The sequence below is a fragment of the Cnephaeus nilssonii genome (assembly GCF_951640355.1).
Source record: "Cnephaeus nilssonii genome assembly, chromosome: 9".
In the NCBI taxonomy this organism is placed as follows: domain Eukaryota; kingdom Metazoa; phylum Chordata; class Mammalia; order Chiroptera; family Vespertilionidae; genus Cnephaeus; species Cnephaeus nilssonii.
The window spans coordinates 97,720,533-97,743,662 of record NC_137080.1 but is presented as its reverse complement, the minus strand read 5'-3'; the positions used below and the strand labels follow the sequence as shown (position 1 = coordinate 97,743,662).

The window sequence follows — 23,130 nt, the reverse complement described above, 5'->3', positions numbered from 1 at the left end:
GAAAATCACCCCAGGCTCCTTGCCCAGGTCAGCCCCGCCCCACTTAGGGGACCCCCACCCTGATCTGGGATCCCCTTTAGGGCAGACCAGCTGACCCCCACCTGTGCACCAGGCCTCTATCTATACTAATAAAAAAAGGATAATATGCTAATTAGACTGGGAGACCTTCCGGACGGACGTCCTTCCAGACAAAGCAATGGTGGCGGGGCAGAGGCAGAGGCAGTTAGGGGTGATCAGGCCAGGAGGAGAGGGCAGTTGGGGGCGAGCAGGCCGGCAAAGGGGCAGTTGGGGGGTGAGCAGGCTGGCAGGGTGGAGGGCAGTTGGGGGTGAGCAGGCCAGCAGGCAGAGTGGTTAGATGCAATCAGGCGGGCAGACAGGTGAGTGGTTAGGAGCCAGCGGTCCCGGATTGCAAGAGGGATGTCCGACTGCTGGTTTAGGCCCAATCCCTGGGATCAGGCCTAAACCGGCAGTTGGACATCCCCCGAGGGATCCCAGATTGGAGAGGGTACAGGCCAGGCTGAGGGACCAACCCTCCCCCCCCCCCGCCATGCATGAATTTCGTGCACTGGGCCACTAGTTTTTTATGTACTTCTTTAGTTTTTTTTAATGTGTTGGTTGAAAAATATGAAACCTCACTACACTAAAATAAATTTTATTTTTAAAAATATTTTTTATTGCTTTCAGAGAGGGAGAGATAGAAAAGTCAATGAGAGAGAATCACTGATCGGCTGCTTCCTGCACACCACCCTACTGGGGACCAAGCCTACAACTCGGGCATATGCCCTTGACCCACAGTCGAGCTCCTGGACCCTTCAGTCCGCAGGGCTAGGCCTCTTTTCTTTTTCTATTACATTATTTTGTGTATCACAAACCCCAAAATGGGTTTGGCATTTGCATCCCATACTATTATCCAAATACATCTGTGTGTGTACCTCAAAAGGTTACCCTCAAAATGCCCTGCTTACATTTCAAACTTCAAATGCAAAATGAAGCCAACAAACCAGATCTGAGAAATTTGAAATTGAGCTAAAAATAAAAGGCTTTTCAAAGTGAGAGGTAACAGCATTTCTGACATAAAAGAATAGCGTCCAGGAAGCACTAGTGCAGGCAGTAGCCCAGATAAGGAGACAAAGGCCATGGGTGTTTGTGAGAAGGGAGGGAGAGCCATGGCGTCGCAGAAGGCATTGCTGTTGTGCAGAAAAGCCGGCTGCCTCTGTGATGTTACCCTAAACAATGTTGTAATGCTACGTGCAGTAGTCAGACTGCTCTTTAAAAAAATATTTTTATCGATTTCAGAGAGGAAGGGAGAGGGAGAGAGAGATAGAAACATCCATGATGAGAGAGAATCATGGATCGGCTGCCTCCTGCAAGTCCCCTATTGGGGATGGAGCCTGCAACCCGGCACATGCCCTTGACCAGAATCGAACCTGGGACCTTTCAGTTCAAAGGCCGACACTCTATCTACTGAGCCAAACCAGCTAGGGCCAGATCGCTTCTTGTTATGCTGCACACAGCTCCCTGGGACACCGGGTTGCCCTAGGACCAGTCCAGTGGGGACTTTGCTTTTTTAATATTTCAAAAGTGTGAGGCATAAGACCCACAGGTAGTTCTGGAATGAGAGCTCCGGCTCATTTTATTGTTTTTTCATTCTCCAAACAGAAAAAGGAAATGTAACTGCAGCATCACTGTCAAGTTCAAGTACAGCAGATCCTCAGGTGTAACATCTATATATAATCTATATAAGAGCCAGGGTCCGTAAGGACTGAAGGCTCCACCTAACACCAGAAGTCAGCACTGACTGCTAAGAGGCCTGCAGAGAGAGAGGCAGGGTCTGATCTGCAGCCTCTGTGGAAGCTATTGATCAGCGGTTGCCTCTTTCTCTCGGGCTTCACCAGCAGCTGGCCTCTGTTTCTCTCCAGGCCTCAAGGGGGCTGCTAATCAGCCCCGCCCTTTTGATCAGGCCCAGATAGACCCAGAGACACTGACTGGCATAGAAACGGACCAATCAGAACCAAATCTGGGTGAAGTGCCAGGAGCCAATGGATGCCTAGGAGGCGGAGCTTTTGATGCTGACTGGCATCGAAACTGACCAATCAGAAGCTAATCTGGGTGAACTACGAAGGCAGAACCTAAGGTGGGGGCTGAGGAGGGGTTTTAAGGGCAACAGCTGTTTGGTGTAAGAAGTAAGAAAGTTCAATTTTTTAATGACCGGTTTGGTAGTATAGTGCATATGGCTGGCAATCAGTCCAGATATAGGGATTATGTGATATAGGGAGATGCCAAGAGCATCTCCTCCTGCTGAAAAAGGCTCTCCCCTCCCCCTCCATTTAAGCAATCCTATCCTATATAATCTACCTATACTAATAAAAGGGTAATATGCTAATTAGACCAGGTTGACCGGCCATCTTCTGGACATCCAACTTCCTTCCAGACAAAGTCATCTTGGTGGGGGCTGAGGCAGAGGCAGTTAGGGGCAATCAGGCTGGCAGGGGAGGGCAGTTAGGGGCAATGAGGTAGACAAAGGCAGTTAGGGGCAATCAGGCCAGCAGGAGAGGGCCGTTGGGGGCGAGATCAGGCCAGCAGAAGAGGGAAGTTGGGGGCAATCAGGCTGGCAGGGGAGCAGTTAGGCGTCAATCAGGCTGGCAGGGGAGTGGTTAGGGGGTGATCAGGCAGGCAGGCAGGCGAGCAGTTGGAAGCCAGCAGTCCTGGATTGTGAGAGGGATGTCCCATATTGAAGAGGGTGCAGGCTGGGCTGAGGGACACCCCCCTGCAGTGCATGAATTTTGTGCACCGGGCCTCTAGTTTTATTATAACATTGATGAGATGTCATGTTCCACTTAAAGTTGACCATGTTAGGACTTACTGTATTGTTTGCAGTTTGAAATTTAAGCTCCTTCATTAACATCCCAGCAAAGCCAATTCCCTTACAATCTACACTGGTTTGCTTGGGCCTCCTCATTATTCCTCAGACTTCACTTGGGAAGAATGTCTGAGTTAAAGAAGGGGCAGGAGTTTAGTGATTTAAATACATTGACAAGTAAGGTTTTCTCAGGACCAGCACTGGCGTCAGCCTCAGGACAAAGGACAGTGTAGGCCTGGGGTTTCCATGGGACCCAGGCATCTCCGTTGCAGTCTCACTTCCTCCATCTTCTGCTGTTCACTTTTCATGTTATTTTTTTCTCCTCTTAATTCACTTTAATTTTTTCACGAACATAAGCCACTCCTATGCTCAGGAGCCAAGTTCAGCTAGGGGCACCCAACACTGGTTAATTGTATATCTGTGTCAAAGAATCACCATCTTTCTTTTCGGAAGAGCAGCCCACCCTTACCCTACTGCACACCAAGGACCTTGTGAGTGTGTCCTTTGCTGGGATCTGCACTCTGGCTGGGACGGGTCCCTGCAGGCAGTGAAGTGGCTCATTTACCACCGGGCAGCTATTTTCTCTAAGTGTTAGGCAGCACCACATGCATGTGTGTTCTTGTTGCAGTCCTCATGACGGAGGGCAGGGATGGCATTCACTCTGACCCTGCTCCTGGGCCTGGGGGTGGGAGGGAGGGAGCCTTTCTTGGCCGCTAGGCCAGTGTTAGAAAACACAAGAGCAGCTGAAGAGGCAGAGGGAAGAGGGTATAGGGGGAATAAATGGTGATGGGAAAAATAAAATAAAATGAAGGGAAAAAAGAAAAGACAGGAGGTTTCGAAGCCCTAATGTGTAATTAACCTGAAGAAAGAACCAGAGAGGAGCCAAAAAAAATCCAAGAAAAAAATGCTACTGCCTTAAGGAGGCCAAATCCCAATTCAATGAATTCTGCAGGTGAGTACACTTTATAATCATTTACATGTTCATTTAGATTCATCCCAAATGGCAGGGTTTTAGAACATTAAAAATTTAAATACTTAGGAACCCATCACAAGAACCAGAGGATAACTGTGGGAGCCTGACCAGACGCCGCCCATGTGCCCGGACCATGTGCGCAGGGGTGACACAGCAGTTTACTGCGTGCACTGCGCAGGCGTGCCTTCCTGTAGCCAGGTTCTGCTCACGGTTTGGCAAGAAGCCCCTGTGGTCCGAGTTGGCACAAAATGTGTTGCTGAGCGGCGGGGGGCGGCTGCTTTGTGGGGCTCTGTCCGCAATGGCTACTTGGTCTGCAATAAAATCTCTCCTCTGCGGGGGCTGCTCATCTTCACCCACTGCCCCGCATCCACGGAGCCCAGTGCCTCGCAGGGGAACTGAGGCCCAACACCAACACACAATAACCTATGCCCCTCCCCTTCCTTCCACATACCCTACTGGCAACCACAGTCCTTTTGTCCATATTATAAAAGGGAATCTTAAGGTATAGACGCTTCAGACATTTCTCACTGTCTTCCTAGTACAAATCACGGGTAACACACCCCCTCCACGTGGAAAGCGTGGTTGACTCCAGCAGCTGCTGCTCCTGAGCGTGGGCCGAGGCGCTCCCCGTCACGCCAGGATCAGGAGCCCACGCCAGGCCCGTTTCCTTGGACTGCCACAAGCAAGGTGCCCTGCGCCCGGGGACTGCGGCTCCGATTGGCGCTCTCCACCCAGTGTTCCCGCTGCAGGTCCTTGAGTCAAGGACAGTTACTGTTCAAGGCCCCGTCTCTCCTTCCCATGCAGAAAAGCATTACACACACATACATACACATACACACGTATACATATACATATGGTGGGGCAAGACATGTGACCAATGTGTTCCATGGCAAGGTGAATCCTGCTCTGCCCCTTTCCCTGTCTGTACCCGTTTCCTCATCTGTAAAATAGGGTGATAATACCCACTTTGTAAGGTTGTTATGGACAGTAAATAAGTATTATGCATAAAGCACTTCATACTGTGTACATATATATACACACACGCATACATACATACATATATGAAAGGCATGTATGTAATATATTTATGGTATCACATGTATTTACTAGAGGCCTGGTGCACGAGTTCATGCACGGGTGGGGTCCCTCGGGGTAGCCTGCGGAGATTGGGCCCCAGCTCACACCCCAGCCTCACCTGGCACCCTGCCTTGGCCTGGCACCGCCCACTCACCTGGTCCACCATCCCCCCCACGGTCCCACTCTCATTGGGGCCATCAGGGCCAGCACCCTCCGCGGCCAGCGCCGCCCGGGTAGTCCACTGGTAGTCCGCACACGTCATAGCAAGGGGTCCAATCGCCCGGCTCACGACTGCCCGAGGGGACAATTTGCATACCAGACTTTTATCATATAGGATATGATATAGAGCATCCGCACAGCTCATCTGGCCGCATGGAAGCCCCCTCTCTATTGCGCCTGATTCTATTATTTCCCTTAAAATCTGGCAGATGATTGAATGAGGCCATCACCAACTCCTGGTCTCCAGCCAGGGAGCCCCTGCCTGGCACAGGACTCCGTGTGGCCACAGCAACTTGTCTCCTGAGGCCACAGCCAAAGGCAGAAAGAGCCACCCCGGCCGGAGACCTCTCCGCCCGCCGCCTGCGTGGTGCTCTCGGCGGGAAATCACGCTCGGACGCTGGGATGCACCCGCGCGGCTGCGTGACCCAGAGAAGACACGTTGGTGGCGAAGTGGCGGCGGCCTGAGCTCAGGCAGAGGAAGGAGGCGCTGCCCCAGCAAATCCCGCTGCGGGGGCCGAGCGTGGGCCCCGGGGGGCGCAGGGTCCCGGTTCCATTCTGGTCAGGGGCAGGCACCTCAGCTGAGGTGAGAGCTCTGGCTGGAGGAGGCAACCCATCAACGTACCCCTCACGTGGATGTTTTTCTCGGTCTGTCTCCCTCCCTCTCCCTAAAAATCAATGAGAAACTATCCTCGGGCGGGGCTAACAACGCCGTGCGTGGCACTGAGGAGTTTTCCACGCGGTTGGAAGTAAGATATTGGCCAGAACTGTTACCCATTCCCCTCCCCCAACATCTCCGAGCCCAGTGTCACCAAGACCCGGAGGCAATGCAGCCGGCACCCTCACTCCCTGCTCCGGAAGGGCAGCGCGTGCTTCCAGCAGGGACAGCGCCACCTCAGCCCGCCGGCCGTGCTCTGACGAGTGGCCGTTCAGCCCGTCAGAACCGCCTCGTCTGGCCGGTTGGATGCGGTGGATGGAGTGTCGCCTGCAGACTGAAGGGTCCCGTGTTTGATTCCAGCAAGAGCACAGGCTCAGGTTGCGTGCTTGGCCCCAGTAGGGGGTGTGCAGGAGGCAGCTGATCCATGATTCTCTCTCCCTTCATCTCTGAAATCAATAAAAATATTTTTTTTTAAATTGCCCTTTAAAGGTCGCTTCCCCCAACCCCCAAAGGACATGAAAAAGAGGAGCAAACAGGTCACTGAGTCCCTGGAATCCTGCCCCAGAACCCTTCCGGGGATGCGGGTGACTGGGCGGGGAGGGTGGGCGCAATGGGTGGCGGGGAGCAGAAAACTGCGCTCGGTGACGGCCTCGGGCACCGGGACGCACTTCTTAGGAGGATGCGGCGGCACAGCCCTCAGAGGACAGCGGCGAGAGCACTGAGGGGCATGACCTCGGGACAGGCGGCCGTCCCCCATCACCGACAACTCACCGGGACCGGGCAGCCTGTTTAACGAGCTCCGTAATGACAGCCTGGCAGAGTGGGCGCCAGGGACAGGGGGGAATAAAGGGACCACGCAGACCGGCCTGCTGGTTCCCCGTGAGGCTCTGAGGGGGTCCCGGCCGAAAGGACAGCAGCCCCAAAGCGACCGAGTGGACCGGACAAAGGCTGCCCTAGGCTCAGCCCCGCCAGCAGCAGCCACACACAGACCGCAGGGTGACACAGAGAGGCGGGAGCTGGCCTTTATTCTGGACAATCTCGATGCTTCTCGCTGCACCTCCTACTGCTCACGGGCAGGGAGAACCCGGGCCTCCTGGCGCCCACCGCCGGCTGCGCAGGGGTGAGGAGTCCGCCGGGAGCGAAGGACAGGAAGCGGCAAGGCAACGAGCTCCCTTCCGCCTGGAGGGGCCTGGCCAACCGCCCTCCGGCCTGCGCCCCTGCTCACGGGGCGGCCTCCATGGGACGCCCGTGACTCCCGACGGGGCCGAGAAGCCGCGGATCCCCTGCGGGGGCAGATGCCCGGAGGAGCGGCGCTCCGGCCCCGGAGTCACTCAGCCTGAAGAAGGGCGCACAGGCCCGCAGAGGCGGCGTGAGAGAAGGCGAAGGCGGAGCCGCTCGTCACTGGTAGAAGGAGACCTCGCCGGCGTCTAGTCCAAGAAAACCCCACCCGCTGGAGAGGGGTCCGCAGGGGCGGCAGTCCAGCACTCCTTCCCAAACCACAAGGACACTGCCAGAACCCGCTCTGGGGGCAGAGGCCACCCGCCTTCCTGCGCACGAGTCCTCACAGACCCGATGGCCCACTTGGCCTTGTCTCCGCCTCCACCTCCCAGGAGTGCCGCCCCGCCAGGGGCACGGGCGCCCGGACGCAGGGGCGCGGGCTGAAGCGCTCGGTCGGGGTTGTCGCAGGTCCTGCGGAGGCCGCTGGGCCCACCTGCCGCAGGCTGTCGGAGAGGACCGGGCTGGGGTAGGCCGTGTCCGGGTCCAGGGTCACGTCCACCGCAGAGACAGGGGGGGGGGGGGCAGTCGGCGGAGGCCAGGGGGCTCCCTCCAGTGAGCGCCCGCCTTCCCTCCCGCCTGCCGACGGAGGAGGAGCGCCCACTACAGGCTGCGCTCCCTCAAGGCGAAACGCATCTTGAATTTAACATTCAAAAACATTGTTTGGATTAGCCGGTTACCTTTGTGAGCTCGGAAATACTGAAAATATTGACATCTTTACCTCTACTCCCTTTCGTTTATATCTTAAGCCACAATGTCCATTATTCACGGATCCCCACGTGCACTCGGTCTTAGAACTGTGGAAGGCCTGGGAACCCGAACCATTTGCCCATCTTTCAATCGCGGCCTCCGTCCATGGATCTTTCCTTAGCGCGGCCGGGCTCTTCCTCTCCGCCTCGTGTCCGACACACCGCCCGCTTCCCCGTCCCGCCTGGCATACCCCATCCCGCCTGGGCATACCCCATCCCGCCTGGGCACACCCCATCCGGCCTGGGCATACCCCATCCCGCCTGGGCATACCCCATCCCGCCTGGGCATACCCCATCCCGCCTGGGCATACCCCATCCCGCCTGGCATACCCCATCCCGCCTGGCATACCCCATCCCGCCTGGGCATACCCCATCCCGCCTGGGCATACCCCATCCCGCCTGGCATACCCCATCCCGCCTGGGCATACCCCATCCCGCCTGGGCATACCCCATCCCGCCGTGCTCCCGTGCTCTCCAGCCCCGCACGGCTAGCGGAACGGGCGCAGAGGCTTGCGATGAGCAGCCGAGAGAGCTACACGTGGACCTGGGCGCCGCGCACGCCTGTTCACGCGGAGTCCTCTCCCCACATAGAGGCTCCCCCGCAACAGCCAGGCCTGCGACCGTGGAAGGCACGGGGCGGACCTGGTGCCTCTGCCCGACACAGATCCGCTCAGTCCCGGAACATGGGGTGACTCGGTCCTTAAGCTCCCCAGCACTCAGAGAGTTGGACTCAAATCACTCTTTTAAGAAGGATGGTTGCTTTTTACAAACCCCAAGTGCCTGCGCCCTCTTTTCGGGGACGGCACTCTATGACCCTTCACAGCACCTGAGCCGGACTTCCTCCAGCCCAAAGGCCCGCTGCTTCCTTCCGCTGAGTCACTGCAGGAGGCAAAAGCCTCGCAAACACAGACACAGGCCATGCTTTTTCTCAGGGTTGTTGTGGATCATTGTTACACCTGTAACCTCAAGGAACCCAAGTAAGCAATTTCTAAAACTCAATCATGGTCCCCTTCCTGAGGGTTCATACTCCGCCCTCATGTTTCTCCCAACACCTACCTGAGTATAACTGAGCCTCTCTTAATTCTGGAAGAACAAGAGAAAAGAAGTTATGGGAGTCAGAGGGGTATTTCCAGGAAGCACCACAGACGGGGCTTTGGTTAGGGCTGCGGAGAGCAGCGTTTCCCCGAGAAACCCTGTGGCCGGTCATGCACTGATTTTTTCATACAACATGACTCCGCCATCCAGCGTTCAGGGGAGAGGGACCGGATGCCCACGTGCCAGGCAATGGTAGCCTACTGGGTCAAACTGAGCCACAATCCGATCCTAGATCCCACCTCAGCGTGCAGCTCGGCTTGCAAGGGGCACGGCGGAGCCCACGGCACACACACTGGGGCTTCCCGGAGCCACAGCTGTTCTAGGGGCTGGTGGCCTGAGACACCTAGGGCCACACTGGGACAAATGAGACCATTCACTTAAAAGGCACTGCAGCCCAACCGGCAGGCTCAGCAGTTGAGCATCAACCTATGAACCAGGAGGTCATGGTTCAATTCCCGGTCAGGGCACATGCCCAGGTTTCAGGCTTGATTCCCAGTGTGGGATGTGCAGGAGGCATGATCAATGACTCTCTCTCTTCATTGATGTTTCTCTCTCCCTCTCTCTCTGAAGTCAATAAAAATATATCTAAAAAAGAAAATAAAGGCACTGTAGAGTTGACGAAGTGTTTACACAAGTATGTGCACACGAAGCCTTTCAAGTGGCAAGAGAAGTAAATGAAAGCCAGAGAGGAAGGTCATGTCTGAACTGACGGCTCTGGTGGTGTCCACTGCGTTCAGTGAAATCCCTCTCCATGTGTTTTGCTCTGAACATGTAACTTTCCTCCAAATCTCTGTTGGCAGATACCAAGAGTATGTATCTGAAAAGATACAATGCAAATGAATAGTCAACATACATAACAGGAAATTATCAGAGATTATGGGGGATTGTAATTTGCAATAAATAATTTAAAAGTTTACCTGTATATAAGGATTTCAGATTCCACCAGACTGCCTAGGAATTCTGGCATTTAATATAGGGTGTCCCCCAAAATGTAGATACACACTTTGAATAATTATCAAGGCAGTGTTTATTAAAATACAGTTCATTTTCAAAATTGAGCTGTTAGCTGTTAAAGTGTGTATACATTTTTGGGGGGACACCCTGTATATATAGCCAGCTCCTAACTGAATGTGAGGAAAAATTTTATACTTGAAAGTTTTCCTTAAATATCTAGAACACTTTATTTTCTCTAATAAACTAAATATAGGGTTCATTATGAGTCAGGCTTCATTCTAAAGGCTTTAGAAATGGCGATCTAATTTAATCTTTACAACCTTGTGAGGCAGGAACTATTCTTTTCCTTACAGATGAGGAGATCACAAACACACCTTGATTTACTGCGCTTTGCAGATATTGTGGCTTCTCTACGAACTGAAGGTAAGACCCTCCACCAGCAAAAGGATTATGATTGCCTGAGGGCTCAGATGATGGTGAGTATTTTTTTTAAATACATATATTTTTATTGATTTCATAGAGGAAGGGAGAGGGAGATAGAAACATCAATGATGAGAGAGAATCACTGATCAGCTTCCTCCTGCACCCCCCCCCCCGCCATTGGGGGTTGAGCCCCAACCTGGGCATATACCCTGACAGAGATTTGAACTGTGACTCCCTGGCTCATAGGTCGACGCTCAACCACTGATCCACACCAGCTGGACCATGGTGAGCATTTTTTAACAATAAAGTATTTTTAAATTAAGTAAGGTCTATACACTGGCTTTTTTGGTTTTGCTTTGTTTAGACATAATGCAATTATACACTTCATAGACAGTATCATGTAAAATAACTTTCATATGCACTGGGAAACCAAAATCCTGTGTGCCTCACTTTTTTGTGGCAGACTGAAACCTGCAACACCTCTGAGCTATGCCCATACAGTGGGTGCAGATCCTAAAGGCGCTCGGGGCCAGGGCCCAGGTACCACCACCTCTGACTCACTCCTCACCACTTCCCTCAAGTGGTCCACAGCTAGGCCCACAGCAGTAGTCCCCGAAGCCAATTCCAGCATGAGGTTGATGGAACTTGGAGATTCAACAAGGGCTGAGTCACGTATGTTATCACCTGTTGGGAATGGCTAAAGGCTTTTCCCCAAACTTGAAAGGGATGCATTAAATTGATTGTTTGCTGCCAGACAGCTCAGGGCATCTTAATCTACATGTTATTGCCTTCTACTGGCCAAACACCTGAACAGCTGTAGGCTATTCTCCAATCTGACAATGTTTCTGTAGGAAACCCTACCCTTTGAAGTGTATCTCCACCTTGCCTTAGGACAAATTGTGTTAATAAAAAGCAAGGGGTCCTGAGACAAAGAGACTTAACTACTTTAGCTAAAGCTCCTCTGACCCCCAATGCCTTTCAAAATTATCTTTTGTCTCTGGACTCCTATTTAATCTACACACAGCCTTTCTCCAGATTGCTGAACCCTTCTTAATGCCAGAACAATAACCCCAGCACAGTAGGCTCTGTAAATTACAACTACCAGGCCAGGTGAAATGTTAACGAGGATAGTTTCTGTTCACTCTCTCAACTCAAGAATAAAAATAAAACCAATCACACTAATTCTGGATTAATTTTGGATTGCCTATTTTTCTCCTTCATCTGTATAGATTGGGAACCAAGTGAATATTGTTAAAAAGACTTCAAAGTGAAACAAGAGGATAGTAATTGAAAAAATTAACAAAGCAAAAAGGAAGGTACAAAATATCAGGCCAGCTGGCCGGCCAGTGAGTATCTATCGCCCCTGCCCCATTTCCCCACACTTTCAATGCAGGTGTTCATTTTCCCAGGACACTTCTCATCAACGCCAGTAGGTGTAAAATTTACCTTGGATCTTCTCCATGTCTGACTGCATTTTTTCTAAGGGGAAAAAAAGAAGATAATCAGTTTGTATCCCACTATTGGGCTGGAAAAGGGACCTGCCAGGGAACAGATACCCAGAGCACAGCCCCCCCCCCCCCCCCCCCTCCGCTCGCAGGCTGCTGCACATCACCTGTGAACTGCTTCAGACTCTCCGTCAGGAACAGACATTTTTGGGCAAAAATATCGATTTTCTCTTGCAGATCGGGAGGTGTGATCCAAGGCTCAGGGACCCTAATTCTTTCAGCCCTGTTAAAAAAAAAAAAAAAAGAGTGAATCCCTTTCCCAACCCCATAGCCTTCCCGGGGCGGGGCAGGGCCTGGGCTGGACTGGCTCCCAAGGATCCACAGCTGCCTTTCGCAGCCCCTCCAGGATGACGACCCCGGGACCAGAGAAGGGAGACACCTTACTCATTTTTTTATCCCCCAAAGCAGTGGTAAGCAAACTGCGGCTCGCGAGCCACATGCGGCTCTTTGGCCCCTTGAGTTTTTAGCAAAGGCCAGCTTACGAGGACCCTAATTAAGTTCATTACAATGTACCTACCGATACAGTTTAAGTTTAAAAAATTTGGCTCTCAAAAGACATTTCAATCGTACTGTTGATATTTGGCTCTGTCGACTAATGAGTTTGCCGACCACTGCCCCAAAGCATAAAGCCCAGGGCTTTTCAAAAGGGTTATTGCATAAGCTGAAGGCCAGAAAACACTGGAGTCCATGACCAAGACCTAGACATTCACCGTGGCAATGACCCAGAATCTCAGGTTCCCAAATACGGTGAGAATGACACTCGGACAGATGGGGCTCTCTGCCCAATTAGCACACCTTCCAGGGTCTGTGGCCAAGCTGACTGCTGACTGCCTACCCAGAGCTACCCCTTCGCCTCCATCTCCCAGACGCTGCTGGGCTCCTGGCTGCCCAGTCTGGATGTGACCCTGAGACAGGGTTCCAGCCGAGAGGTTAAGAAGCATCTTGTGTTAACATAATGAGTCTGCTGAAGAAGAAGTGTGATGCAATCTTCTTGCTGCTGGCTGGCACTCCAGCTTTCCTGGACGAGGAGACTCAGGACCACACCTTCGAGATGGCACAAAGGCAAACAGAAAGCAACTCGAGAATCTGACGCACACTGGAGCCACCACACCGTCCTGGGCACATTTCTCCTAAGGTGGAAATTTTTAAGTTATGTTTAAGCCTGAAGCCAATGAAATTTTGGGTTTCCCCTTTCAACCTTGTTCACCCGTCAGCGCGGCATCTGGTAGTGGTGGAGGCTCTCGTTCCTGCCGCAGCTCGCTCCCCTCCGCCTCGTCAGATCCCAGAGGTCTCCCGCCAGTGGCTTACTCACTGCGCCACCAGCTCACCGGAGCCAAGATGGACTTGAGGATCCCAGAAACGTGTAAACAGGAAGCCATTAGAAGGCTTTTGACCCTTAAAACTAGCAAAACCTAACGACTCAGGACTGAAAATTTCCTGATATCTAAGCAGAAAGACCAGGATACTAAGCCTTTCCGCACGGCTAGCGCCTGCCTGATGAGCCTGCAGCTTATCTGAATGCATCCGGTCTTGAGCTGCCGGGCAAGCTAGGGCTTCCTCCTCGGATTTGAAAGACGTGTTGGCTGACCTGATGCCTGAGGAGCCGGCCAGGGCTAAGACTTCAGGCAGCAGCATGGGAAGACAGTGGTGGGCCACAGCACTGCGGACAGGATGTATGGTGGCATGAGAGGCATTGGTACACGAATCATCAGTTCTTGATCCTGATGAGTTGTACATTCTTACTCTTCTCCTTCAAGAGCACCCGTTTCCATGGCTACGGTATCCCTGAATGTCAGAAACTGCTGCCCAGGCTAAGGGTGGGGAAACCCCGCCGGAGGGCTTCCTTTGGCTGCTGGTAACTGATAAAATCCCAAAAGAGGAGCAGGAATCTTGGCTCCCAAAGGAGTGGCCTGTACCTTCCCGGGTGGTCACCCGCTGGACAACTTTCCCACCGTCTGCACCCACGTCCCAACGCAGTGCAGCCAGTACTGGACCACCGACTCTAGGCGGGACTGGTCCCACAATTCCACCACGTTGGGCTATACCCATGCTCAGTTTACCGAGCTCATGCACTTGTGCCTCACTATTCACAGTGACCAGGAAGGTGGCAACGTCAGTGCCCACACCAGCCGCTTGGTCAGCAGTGCCCTTTCCGACCCCTGCCTGTCCTTGGCAGCAGCTACGAATGGGCTGGCAGGGCCCCGGCATGGACTGGCAAATCAGAGCGTGCTTGTCAGGCTGACACATCTTCAGAAGGAAGCTGGCAAAGGTGTGTCAGATGAGAGGTTACGAGACTACATCTGGAACACACTCAGCTCGGGCGGGCTGTCCCAGGCTGTGGTCACGCAGTGCTGAGAAGGACTGGTCCACGGTACACGTGTCAGCGAGAGTTTGTTCTGAAACATCTGCCTCAGGACCCCAGGTTTAAGCGAGTTGCTCAATTGTACAAGATTGTGCCCAATGTCCTCTTAGAGCAGGGCAAGGCCAAGAATCCTCGGCCCAATGTGGATGCTCACAGCGGGCACTGCTCCAGTGCTGTGGCATGACAGTGCTGTTTGGGGTAGCACGGGCACTGGATGTACTGGCACAGCTCATCTGGAGCCGAGCCCTCGGCTTCCCTCTGGAGAGGCCAAGTCCATGAGCACGGGTGGTCTGATGAAGTTTGTGGACTCTAAGGATAAAACTGGAGACTGGGGGTGGGGGGGACTGACCACCAGAAGTGAAAGAGCTTTAAAAAAAAGTATACTTTTGTTTTGTTTCAGGGGGCTGTTAAAGACTTAAGTTGTATCTGAGACACTGATAATCAGTTTGAGGTTAAAATATAAATTAAGACTTTAAAAAATGAAAAGTGACCCCTTTTCCCTAACCAGCTCCTTTCCCCTGACTGGCAGGAGTTGCTCATCAGCGGCAGGATGACCAGGACTGATGCACATGGTGTGGGTGCGGTCTGGCCCCCACGCCATCTCCGGAGTGCGCATGCGGCTCCTCTTTCCCTGGCCAAAGCGGAGGGCAGAGAACCCGCAGCTGCGTAGTGTCCAGCCCTCAGCAGGCCGGCAACTGGCCCTGCCCCTCTGTCTCCCCAGGAACTGTGATGGACCATCAGCTGCACTAGATGCTTCTTAACAAAACTGACTGGGTAGCTGGACAGGCTTCGGGTAATTTTTTTACACTACCAGGTGACCATAAGGCCAGGGCCATAAAGCCCACGGCATTTGTTGTTGCTGGTGCCGTGTTTGGTACGTCTTTCTAAAACTATCCCACAAAAATGAAGACCTGGGAGTGTCCCGTCCTCCGCTGCTCGAATACGTCCTGAGATGTTCGGCCTGTGCGGCACCTCCGGCGGAGGATGCTCTGGCCCCCCTCCCTCGGAGAGACCTTTCTGCGGGCTGTGGAAACCACAGGCTTAGGGTCTGGCCCAGTCAGTGCCTGAAATGAGCTAAGTTTTTGGCCATCACCCTCTGACCTTTGCCCCTTTGTTTTCATATGCCGTGGGCCACAGCATAGGACATAGGCGTGACCAGCATGACATCCTCATGGTCCCGAGCAGGAAAATGACTTAAGTTTGGACACGTCTCCTTTGAATTTCGGCCCGAGGGCTGAGGGCTTAGGAAGGGTGAGCCTCCCTCCTCACCCCCTTCGTCCCTGTGCTCACCCAGGCCCTCCCCCCGCCTGCCCCTCCAGCGAGCGCAGGGGAGAGTGCTGGCTTAGCAGCCCCTCTGCACAGGTTTCCGGGGCTCAGATGCTCCCCTGCCTTTTCTTTACGGAAGGCTGCACCCCACTCCTGCGGCCTCCTTTCTCTCTCACAACTCCTGCCGTGTCTGTAGGTCCCTAATCCCCAGAACCATGCTGCTCAGATGGACACACTGTCTGTAAACCCCTGGGTAACTTGTCCAGAAGTGATGCAGACTTCAGGTTGTTTGGTATAAAATGCAAAATAAATGTTTTTATTCACAAAACAAAACAAAAAATTTGGTTTTCCTATCCCATACAGCCAAATCCATACCTAATGGCACAGATAGGAGGGCCGTATGCTGGGTCAGAGCTAGAATGATATCCAAGCAGCATGAAGGTAACATGGCCCTAGGTTCGATTACGGTCAAGGACATATGCCCAGGTTGCAAGCTGCGGGCTCAATCCCCAGTAGGGGCTTGCAGAAGGCAACTGATCAATGATTCTCTCTCATCATTAATGTTTCTATCTCTCTCTGAAATCAATAAAAATATTTTTTAAAAAAAGAAGAAGAAGAAGAAGAAGAAGGTAGTATTTGTGGGGGTCAGCTGGCTGGGACAGTTACAAGCACCAATTCATCTCCCTCCAGGGCCCTCAAGAAGCACGTCTGTCACCCTGGCTGGTGGCTCGGTTGGTTAGAGCATTGACCCGACACACCAGGGCGGGTTTGATCCCGGTAAGGGTACGTACGAGAGGCAACCAATGACGCATAAAGAAGTGGAACAACACATCGATGATTCTCTCCCCCCTTCTCTCTCTCAAATTAGGAAAAAAGTTCATTAAGTCAGCTATATAGTGTGAAATGTAACTTTAAAATTATGTAAAACACGCCAATTTTTTCCTAAAATAAAAAAAATGTAACATGTCAAATTTAACAAAAAGAAAAGAAAGACCAAGCCCACCATGACCCGGTCCACACACGGAGCCCGACCCCCTGAGGCCCTCGGCCATCTCCTCAGTGTCCCCCGCAATCAGGCGGCATTTCCTCTGGGGGGCGCTCTCTGTCCAGAGTTCTCATCAGCTTCAAACCTCAGCTCCCTCAGGCAGCTTCCACCCTGAGGGCACCCACCAGACACCATGCGCCTAGGCCCAGGGGGCTTGCGCTCACCATCCCCGAACAAGGCCCCAGCTCTGCCTGTCGGTCATACCCTCACACCAGGGAGCTCTTTCTCACCCGCTGTCCGTCTGACGCCAGAGCACAGACAGAATCAGAGCCAGAGCCAGGTCTGGTCACCATTTCTGGAACTACCTGTCCCTTCCTTAGGCCATATTCCCCCATTTCAGGAAAAGGGAGAAAGAATGAGAGAGGATTCTGAAATGTTTAGGGAGCAGCAATCATAAACTCCCCTTGCACTTTGCCCAAGTTGAGGTCCGACTCCACCCTCTCCATGGAAATGTCCTCAAAAACCACTAGCGCCCTCCCAAGGGAGCCCCAAGTTCACCCCTCACCCCCACAATCCGTGACTAGTTCCTGAGTTTTAAAGAAGAGCTGTGGTCACCCACTTTCAGGAGCAGCAGCGCAGGGGACCCCTGGGAAGGTGCCACCTCGGCTTCGGCTCCTCCAGGGATTCTGAGCAGGAAGGAGACCGTCTCCCTGCGGACTTAGCACTGGGGAGAGACGTCCTGTGAGAGGAAGGAAGGGACAGCCATGAAGTCACTCAGACCCACTGTTCTCACAGATGCTCCTGAAAACCCAGCGGAGGCCGGCCCGCCTGGAGAATCCGGGGACAGGCGCGCTCAGCCCGGGGCGGGCGGCGGAGGAGCTGGGCATACACCACTGGACACACAGCTCCCCCGCCGCAGCACTGCCACAGACCTCGGCACCACACGTGCTAACCCACACTCCCCACCCTTCACCACAAGTGTGCAGCTCGCTTCCTTTACTTTCGATTGTGAAATAATTTAAAATACTCAGAAAAGCTGAGTACAAAGAGCTCCTGTCTGCTCTTTACTCAGACTTACCAGATTATTACAAACATATTTATCCTTTGGACCGTTTGAGAGGCCACGGAGTCCATTATACCCTTTGTCCCTTTATCCTTCTGTGTGCATTTCCTAAGTGCATCCTACATAATAAAGACGTAATATGACCCTCACACCCTTGCACCAGATGGCTGCCCCCATGTGGCCAAAGATGGCCGCCATAAGATGGCTAGCAGAGGAGGGCAGTTGGGGGCGACCAGGCTGGCAGGGAAGGCAGTTGGGGGGACCAGGCCTGCAGGGGAGGGCAGTTGGGGGGACCAAGCCTGCAGAGGAGGGCAGTTCGAGGGGACCAGGCCTGCAGGGGAGGGCAGTTGGGTGCAACCAGGCCTGCAGGGGAGGGCAGTTGGGGGCAATTGGGCTGGCAGGGGAGCAGTTAGGCGTCGATCAGGCTGGCAAGGGAATGGTTAGGGTGTGATCAGATTGGCAGGCAGGCAAGTGGTTGGAAGCCATCAGTCCAGGATTGTGAAAGGGATGTCCGACTGCCTATTTAGGCCCGATCCCGCCTAAACATCCCCGAGGGGTCCCAGATTGGAGAGGGTGCAGGTTGGGCTGAGGGACCCCCCCCCCCTCAGTGCACGAATTTCGTGCACCAGGCCTCTGGTGTTCTTATACATGTCCAGGATAGTTATCACATGCAGGAAACTGAACAGTGAGGTTTGTCTAACCCATAATCCACATCTACTGTAACCAACTGTCTTAATGATATTTTTAGAGCTACTCCTCCCCCTAAGTAATTCAGGGTCCCCCACTGCATTCAGTTATAATGACATGTGTCTTCAATATCAAAGTTACTTAGCATTGATTTACCTTCCATGACACTGACACTGGTTTACTTTATATACTAAGTGTACTGGTTAATAATGAGAATTTTGTATACAACATGCTTTCTTTTTGTTTTCTTTTTTTAAAAATGTATTTTATTGATTTTTTTTTTTGATTTTTTTTTACAGAGAGGAAGGGAGAGGGATAGAGAGCTAGAAACATCGATGAGAAAGAAACATTACCCCCTACTGGGGATGTGCCTGCAACCAAGGCACATGCCCTTGACCGAATCGAACCTGGGACCTTTCAGTCTGCAGGCTAACGCTCTATCCACTGAGCCAAACCGGTTTTGGCTACAACACGCTTTCTTGATAAAAACTCTCAGCAAAGTAAGAATAGCGGGATAATACCTCAACATAATAAAAGCCTTATATGACAAACCTAGTCAACATCATACTCCATGGGCAAGGACTACCGTATTTTCCGGGTATAAGACGACTTTTTAACCCAGGAAAATCTTCTATACGCCAGTGGTCTTATATGCCGGAAAATATGGTAAACTCAATTCCCCTAAGAACAGGAACAAGACAGGGATGCCCACTTTCACCACTCCTGTTCGATATAGTACTAGCCATAGCAATCAGACAATATGAAGAAATAAAAGGCATCCAAACTGGAAAAGAAGAAGTAAAACTGTCCTTGTTTGCAGATGACATGATATTGTACATAAAAACCCGAAAGACTCCATCAAAAACTAATAGACTTAATAAATGAATTTGGCAACGTAGCAGGATACAAAATTAACATCCAGAAACCTATGGCCTTTTTATACACCAATAATGAACTCACAAAAAGAGAAACAACAACAACAACAAAAAACCAATCCCATTTACCATTGCACCAAAAAAATTAAGATACCTAGGAATAAACTTAACTAAGGATATAAAAGACCTGTACTCAGAAAACTACAAGACATTGAAAAAAGAGATAGAGGAAGACGTAAACAGATGGAAGAACATACCATGTTCATGGATTGGTAGAATCAACATCATTAAAATGTCCATACTACCCAAAGCAATCTACAGATTCAATGCCATCCCCATTCAAATACCAATGGCATGTTTCAAAGATCTAGAACGAACTCTCCAAAAATTCATCTGGAATAAAAAAAGACCCCAAATAGCCACAGCAATCCTGAGAAAGAATAACAAAGTAGGTGGGATCTCAATACCAGATTTCAAGCTGTATCACAAAGCCACTGTTCTCAAAACAGCCTGGTACTTGCACAAGAACAGACATATAGATCAATGGAATAGAACAGAGAATCCAGATATCGACCCAAACCACTATGCTCAATTAATATTTGACAAAGGAGGCAAGAGCATACACTGGAGTCAAAACAGCCTCTTTAATAAATGGTGCTGGGAAATTTGGTCAGATACATGCAAAAAAAATGAAACTAGATCACCAACTTACACCATACACAAAAACAAACTCAAAATGGATAGAGGACTTGAATGTAAGACAGGAAACCATAAAAATACTACAAGACTCCATAGGCAGCAAAATTGCAGACATATGTCATAGCAATATCTTTACCAGCACAGCTCCTAGGGCAATGGAAACTAAGGAGAAAATAAACACATGGGACTACATCAAAATAAAAAGCTTCTGCACAGCAAAAGAAACCATCAACAAAACAACAAGAAAGGGAGAACATATTTACCAATGATATTTCTAATAAGGGCTTAATCTCCAAAATTTACAGAGAACTCATACAACTTAACAAAAGGAAGATAAACAATCCAATCAAAAAATGGGCAAAGAATATATATAGACACTTTTTGAAAGAGGACATACAGAAGGCCGAGAGACATATGAAAACATGCCGAAAGTCACTAATCAAGAGATGCAAATCAAAACAACAATGAGGTACCATCTCACACCTGTCAGAATGGCTATCATCAACAAATCAATAAACGCCAATGCTGGTGAGGATGCGGAGAAAAAGGAACCCTCCAGCACTGTGAAAAACAATATGGAGTTTCCTAAAAAAGTTAAAAATGGAACTCCCATTTGACCCAGTGATCCCACTCCTAGGACTATATCCCAAGAAACTAGAAACACCAATTAGAAAGGATATATGCACCCCTATGTTCATAGCGACACAATTTACAATAGCTAAGATTTGGAAACAGCCTAAGTGCCCATCAGCAGATGAGTGGATTAAAAAACTGGGGTACATCTACACAATGGAATACTCCACTGCAGTAAAAAAGAAGGAGCTCTTACCATTTGCAACAACATGGATGGACCTGGAGAGCCTTATGCTAAGCGAAATAAGCCAGTTGGAGAAAGATAAATATCACATGATCTCACTCATATGTGGGATCAACATAATTTAATGAACAAGAATAGATCAATCTAGAGACAGATGGTAGGGGAGGGGGGCAGTTAGGGAGCAACCAAAGGATTGTATGCATGCATATTAGTATAACCAATGGACACAGACACTGGGGCAGTGGGGGCTTGCCCGAGTGGGAATGGCTGTCGGTTGGGGGGGGGGAGGCGGTATCAATTGGGGGAAAAGGAGACATGTAAAACTTTAGACAATAAATTAAAAAAATAATGTGGATTTTGTAATCAAAGAAAACACGATAATTTCAAGAGAAACATCAAAAGTGTTTTATTCAAAGTAATGTCCATCGCTAGCTACACATTTCCCCATCTTTCAGGTTATTAGTGGATACCGTCCCAATAGAACTTTTCTTATTTTGAGGCAAACCATTCAGAGACCAAATTTTCCACTTCTTCGTAGTTTTGAAGTGCTGCTCAGAAAGTGCGTGTGCCATCGATCGGAACAAAGATCCTTACCAAGAGCTCAGCTCTCGCCTGCTCCCCCTGTGCCCGGCGCCTCTTCTTTAAGTCCTTCACTCGCTTTAGGTGGTCCAGCTGGTTCTGGATTTGCTCCTAAGAAAAGTAGAATCAGTTGGGCCTTCCAAGATTCGGCAGATCTTAACGTCAGCATGGCTATTCTGCTCATCACACATGCAACTGTCTCTGATGCCAAATCTCTGATGCCAAAGCCAGGGTTAGACCTGTCCTCAGCCACACTGCCCTCCAGGCTCAGGGGTGGCCACGCCTCTCCTGGGGCAGCCAGTGTGACTCACAGGAGGCAGCCACCTGCCCCTGGGGATACTGCATGGCCCCGGGCAGCCATTTTCAACCTTTTCCGTCTCCTGGCATGCATAAACTAAATACTAAAATTCTACGAAACCCAAAAAACATATTGTATTTTTTGTCTATCTGACAAGAAGAATAGGTATGATGTTGATTTGTCACAACTGATGGCTATTGCTGTGTTGGCTGCTGTCATTTTTCAATTTGACAACCTGCGGGGAAAGAGGTCAGTGCCCCTGACTAACTAGTCAGGTACTGCAAGTTTTAACCCTTCCGTGCGCGGCGCAGGGTTGACAATCGCCGGCCGGTGGGGCGGCCGCCCCAGGCCTGAGCCCCGCGCAGCGGCCCTCCCCGGGCGGAAGGGACAGCGCCCGCGCGGCCTGCGGGACCCACCGGTCACCGCGCTCCCCACCTCACTGCACTGCACTTCATCGCCGCTGTAGGAAATCCCGTGGGCGGGGAACACGGAGGCGCTGAGAAAGGAGAGGGGCGGGGGACGTGCGGCTCCCTCACCATCCACGGGTTCCCCCCAACCTGCGTGCCCCGCTCCGCTCAGCCATTTTCCAGGCGGAAAAGGGAGGCTCGGAGGCTCGCCGCCCGCGGGCCGCCCTCGCCCGGAAGCCCCGCACCGCCTCCTCCAGCGGCAGCTCGCCGTGGCCGCGGTGCTCGCGGGAGCGGGCACACCACGCAGACGGGCGTCCGGTCCTCCTCGCGTACAGCTTCAGGGGCTCCCGGGGCCGCTCGCACCAGCGGGGTCCCGTGCGCCAGGCGCGGTGGGGCCGCCGGCGCGGCCGCGGGAGGGGCTCCCGGCGCTGCGGGCACGACGCGCCGGCCTCCGCGGCGCCCCAGCGGCGGGCGAGGCAGGCGCCGCAGAAGTTGTGGCCGCGGTCGAGCCTCCCGGGCTCCGCGAAGTCCTGCAGGCCCGCGGGGCGGGTGGTCTCCGGCGGCAGGCGCTCGGCCGCGCCCCCCCAGGCCGTGGCCCGCGCCCTAGGCCCGCGGGGAGGCCGGGCCGCTGCCCGCGAGAGCGGAAGGGGCGGCTCCGGGGCGGGAAGGGACGGGAAGGGGCCGGGCCTCCCGCCGCCGCGGGGTCTCGTGGCCGCGGGGCCTGAGCGCTGCGGGCGGGGCGCCGGGACTCGGCCGAGAGGGCGCCGGCTCCGCGCCGGGCGGGGAGGGCGGGCTCTGGCCCCCGTGGCCGCGGGGAGACCGGCCCGCCCGGCCCGTGCGGCGCTTCACTAACCGCCATTCACAGGCACTTGCCCTTTTGTTTCAAAAAAAGAAAGGCGACCAGTGGGGCCGAGACCGGCGGCCGTTCCCGCGGCGCCGGCGCAGCCTTGACCTCCTGAGCCGCCGCCGCCTCTGGCCGCACGGGAGCAGTGAGACGCGGTTAATAAGGAAACCTCATCACATCCTTTAACCATAGGTGCTTATTTTAAGAAAAGAAAAGAAAAAAAAGAGCGTCCTCCCGATGGGCAATGATTCCCCCCTCTCTGAAATCAATCAAAGAGAGAGAGAAACCAGCTCCGCAGAGTTATGCTGCCTGGGGCCTGCTCCTGCTGGCTCCTTCCCGAAGTACTGACTTGGGTTTTGGGTTCTTTCCATTACCCAGTAGATTTACAAATCTTTTTAGCTTTTGGAGTGCTCCCTCCTCCCTACCGTATTTCTTAGTTTCCTTTGCTATTTTCTCAGTATTG

General features: G+C 52.2%; 1 protein-coding gene and 2 pseudogenes across 3 annotated transcripts; 1 reads left to right on the top strand and 2 right to left on the bottom strand.

The window, feature by feature from the left end:
- Positions 1-6,844: 6,844 nt before the first annotated feature.
- Positions 6,845-11,742, bottom strand: LOC307105783 (zinc finger protein RFP-like; annotated as a pseudogene). Its single transcript has 3 exons — positions 11,727-11,742; positions 8,865-8,891; positions 6,845-7,638 (listed from the first exon to the last, which is right to left on the bottom strand). The product of its transcript is annotated as a zinc finger protein RFP-like (transcript).
- Positions 11,743-11,892: 150 nt separating this feature from the next.
- LOC307105781 (zinc finger protein RFP-like) lies at positions 11,893-22,682 on the bottom strand (annotated as a pseudogene). Its single transcript, XR_013815270.1, has 5 exons — positions 22,677-22,682; positions 22,054-22,551; positions 21,134-21,229; positions 17,018-17,137; positions 11,893-12,008 (listed from the first exon to the last, which is right to left on the bottom strand). The product of XR_013815270.1 is annotated as a zinc finger protein RFP-like (transcript).
- LOC307105782 (citrate synthase, mitochondrial-like) lies at positions 12,741-15,347 on the top strand (the record flags this gene model as incomplete). Its single annotated transcript, XM_079781661.1, is given in 5 exon segments — positions 12,741-12,847; positions 13,663-14,099; positions 14,102-14,305; positions 14,308-14,415; positions 14,418-15,347. Coding segments are annotated over 5 exon segments (1,005 nt in total). The 3' UTR covers positions 14,567-15,347.
- Positions 22,683-23,130: the final 448 nt, after the last annotated feature.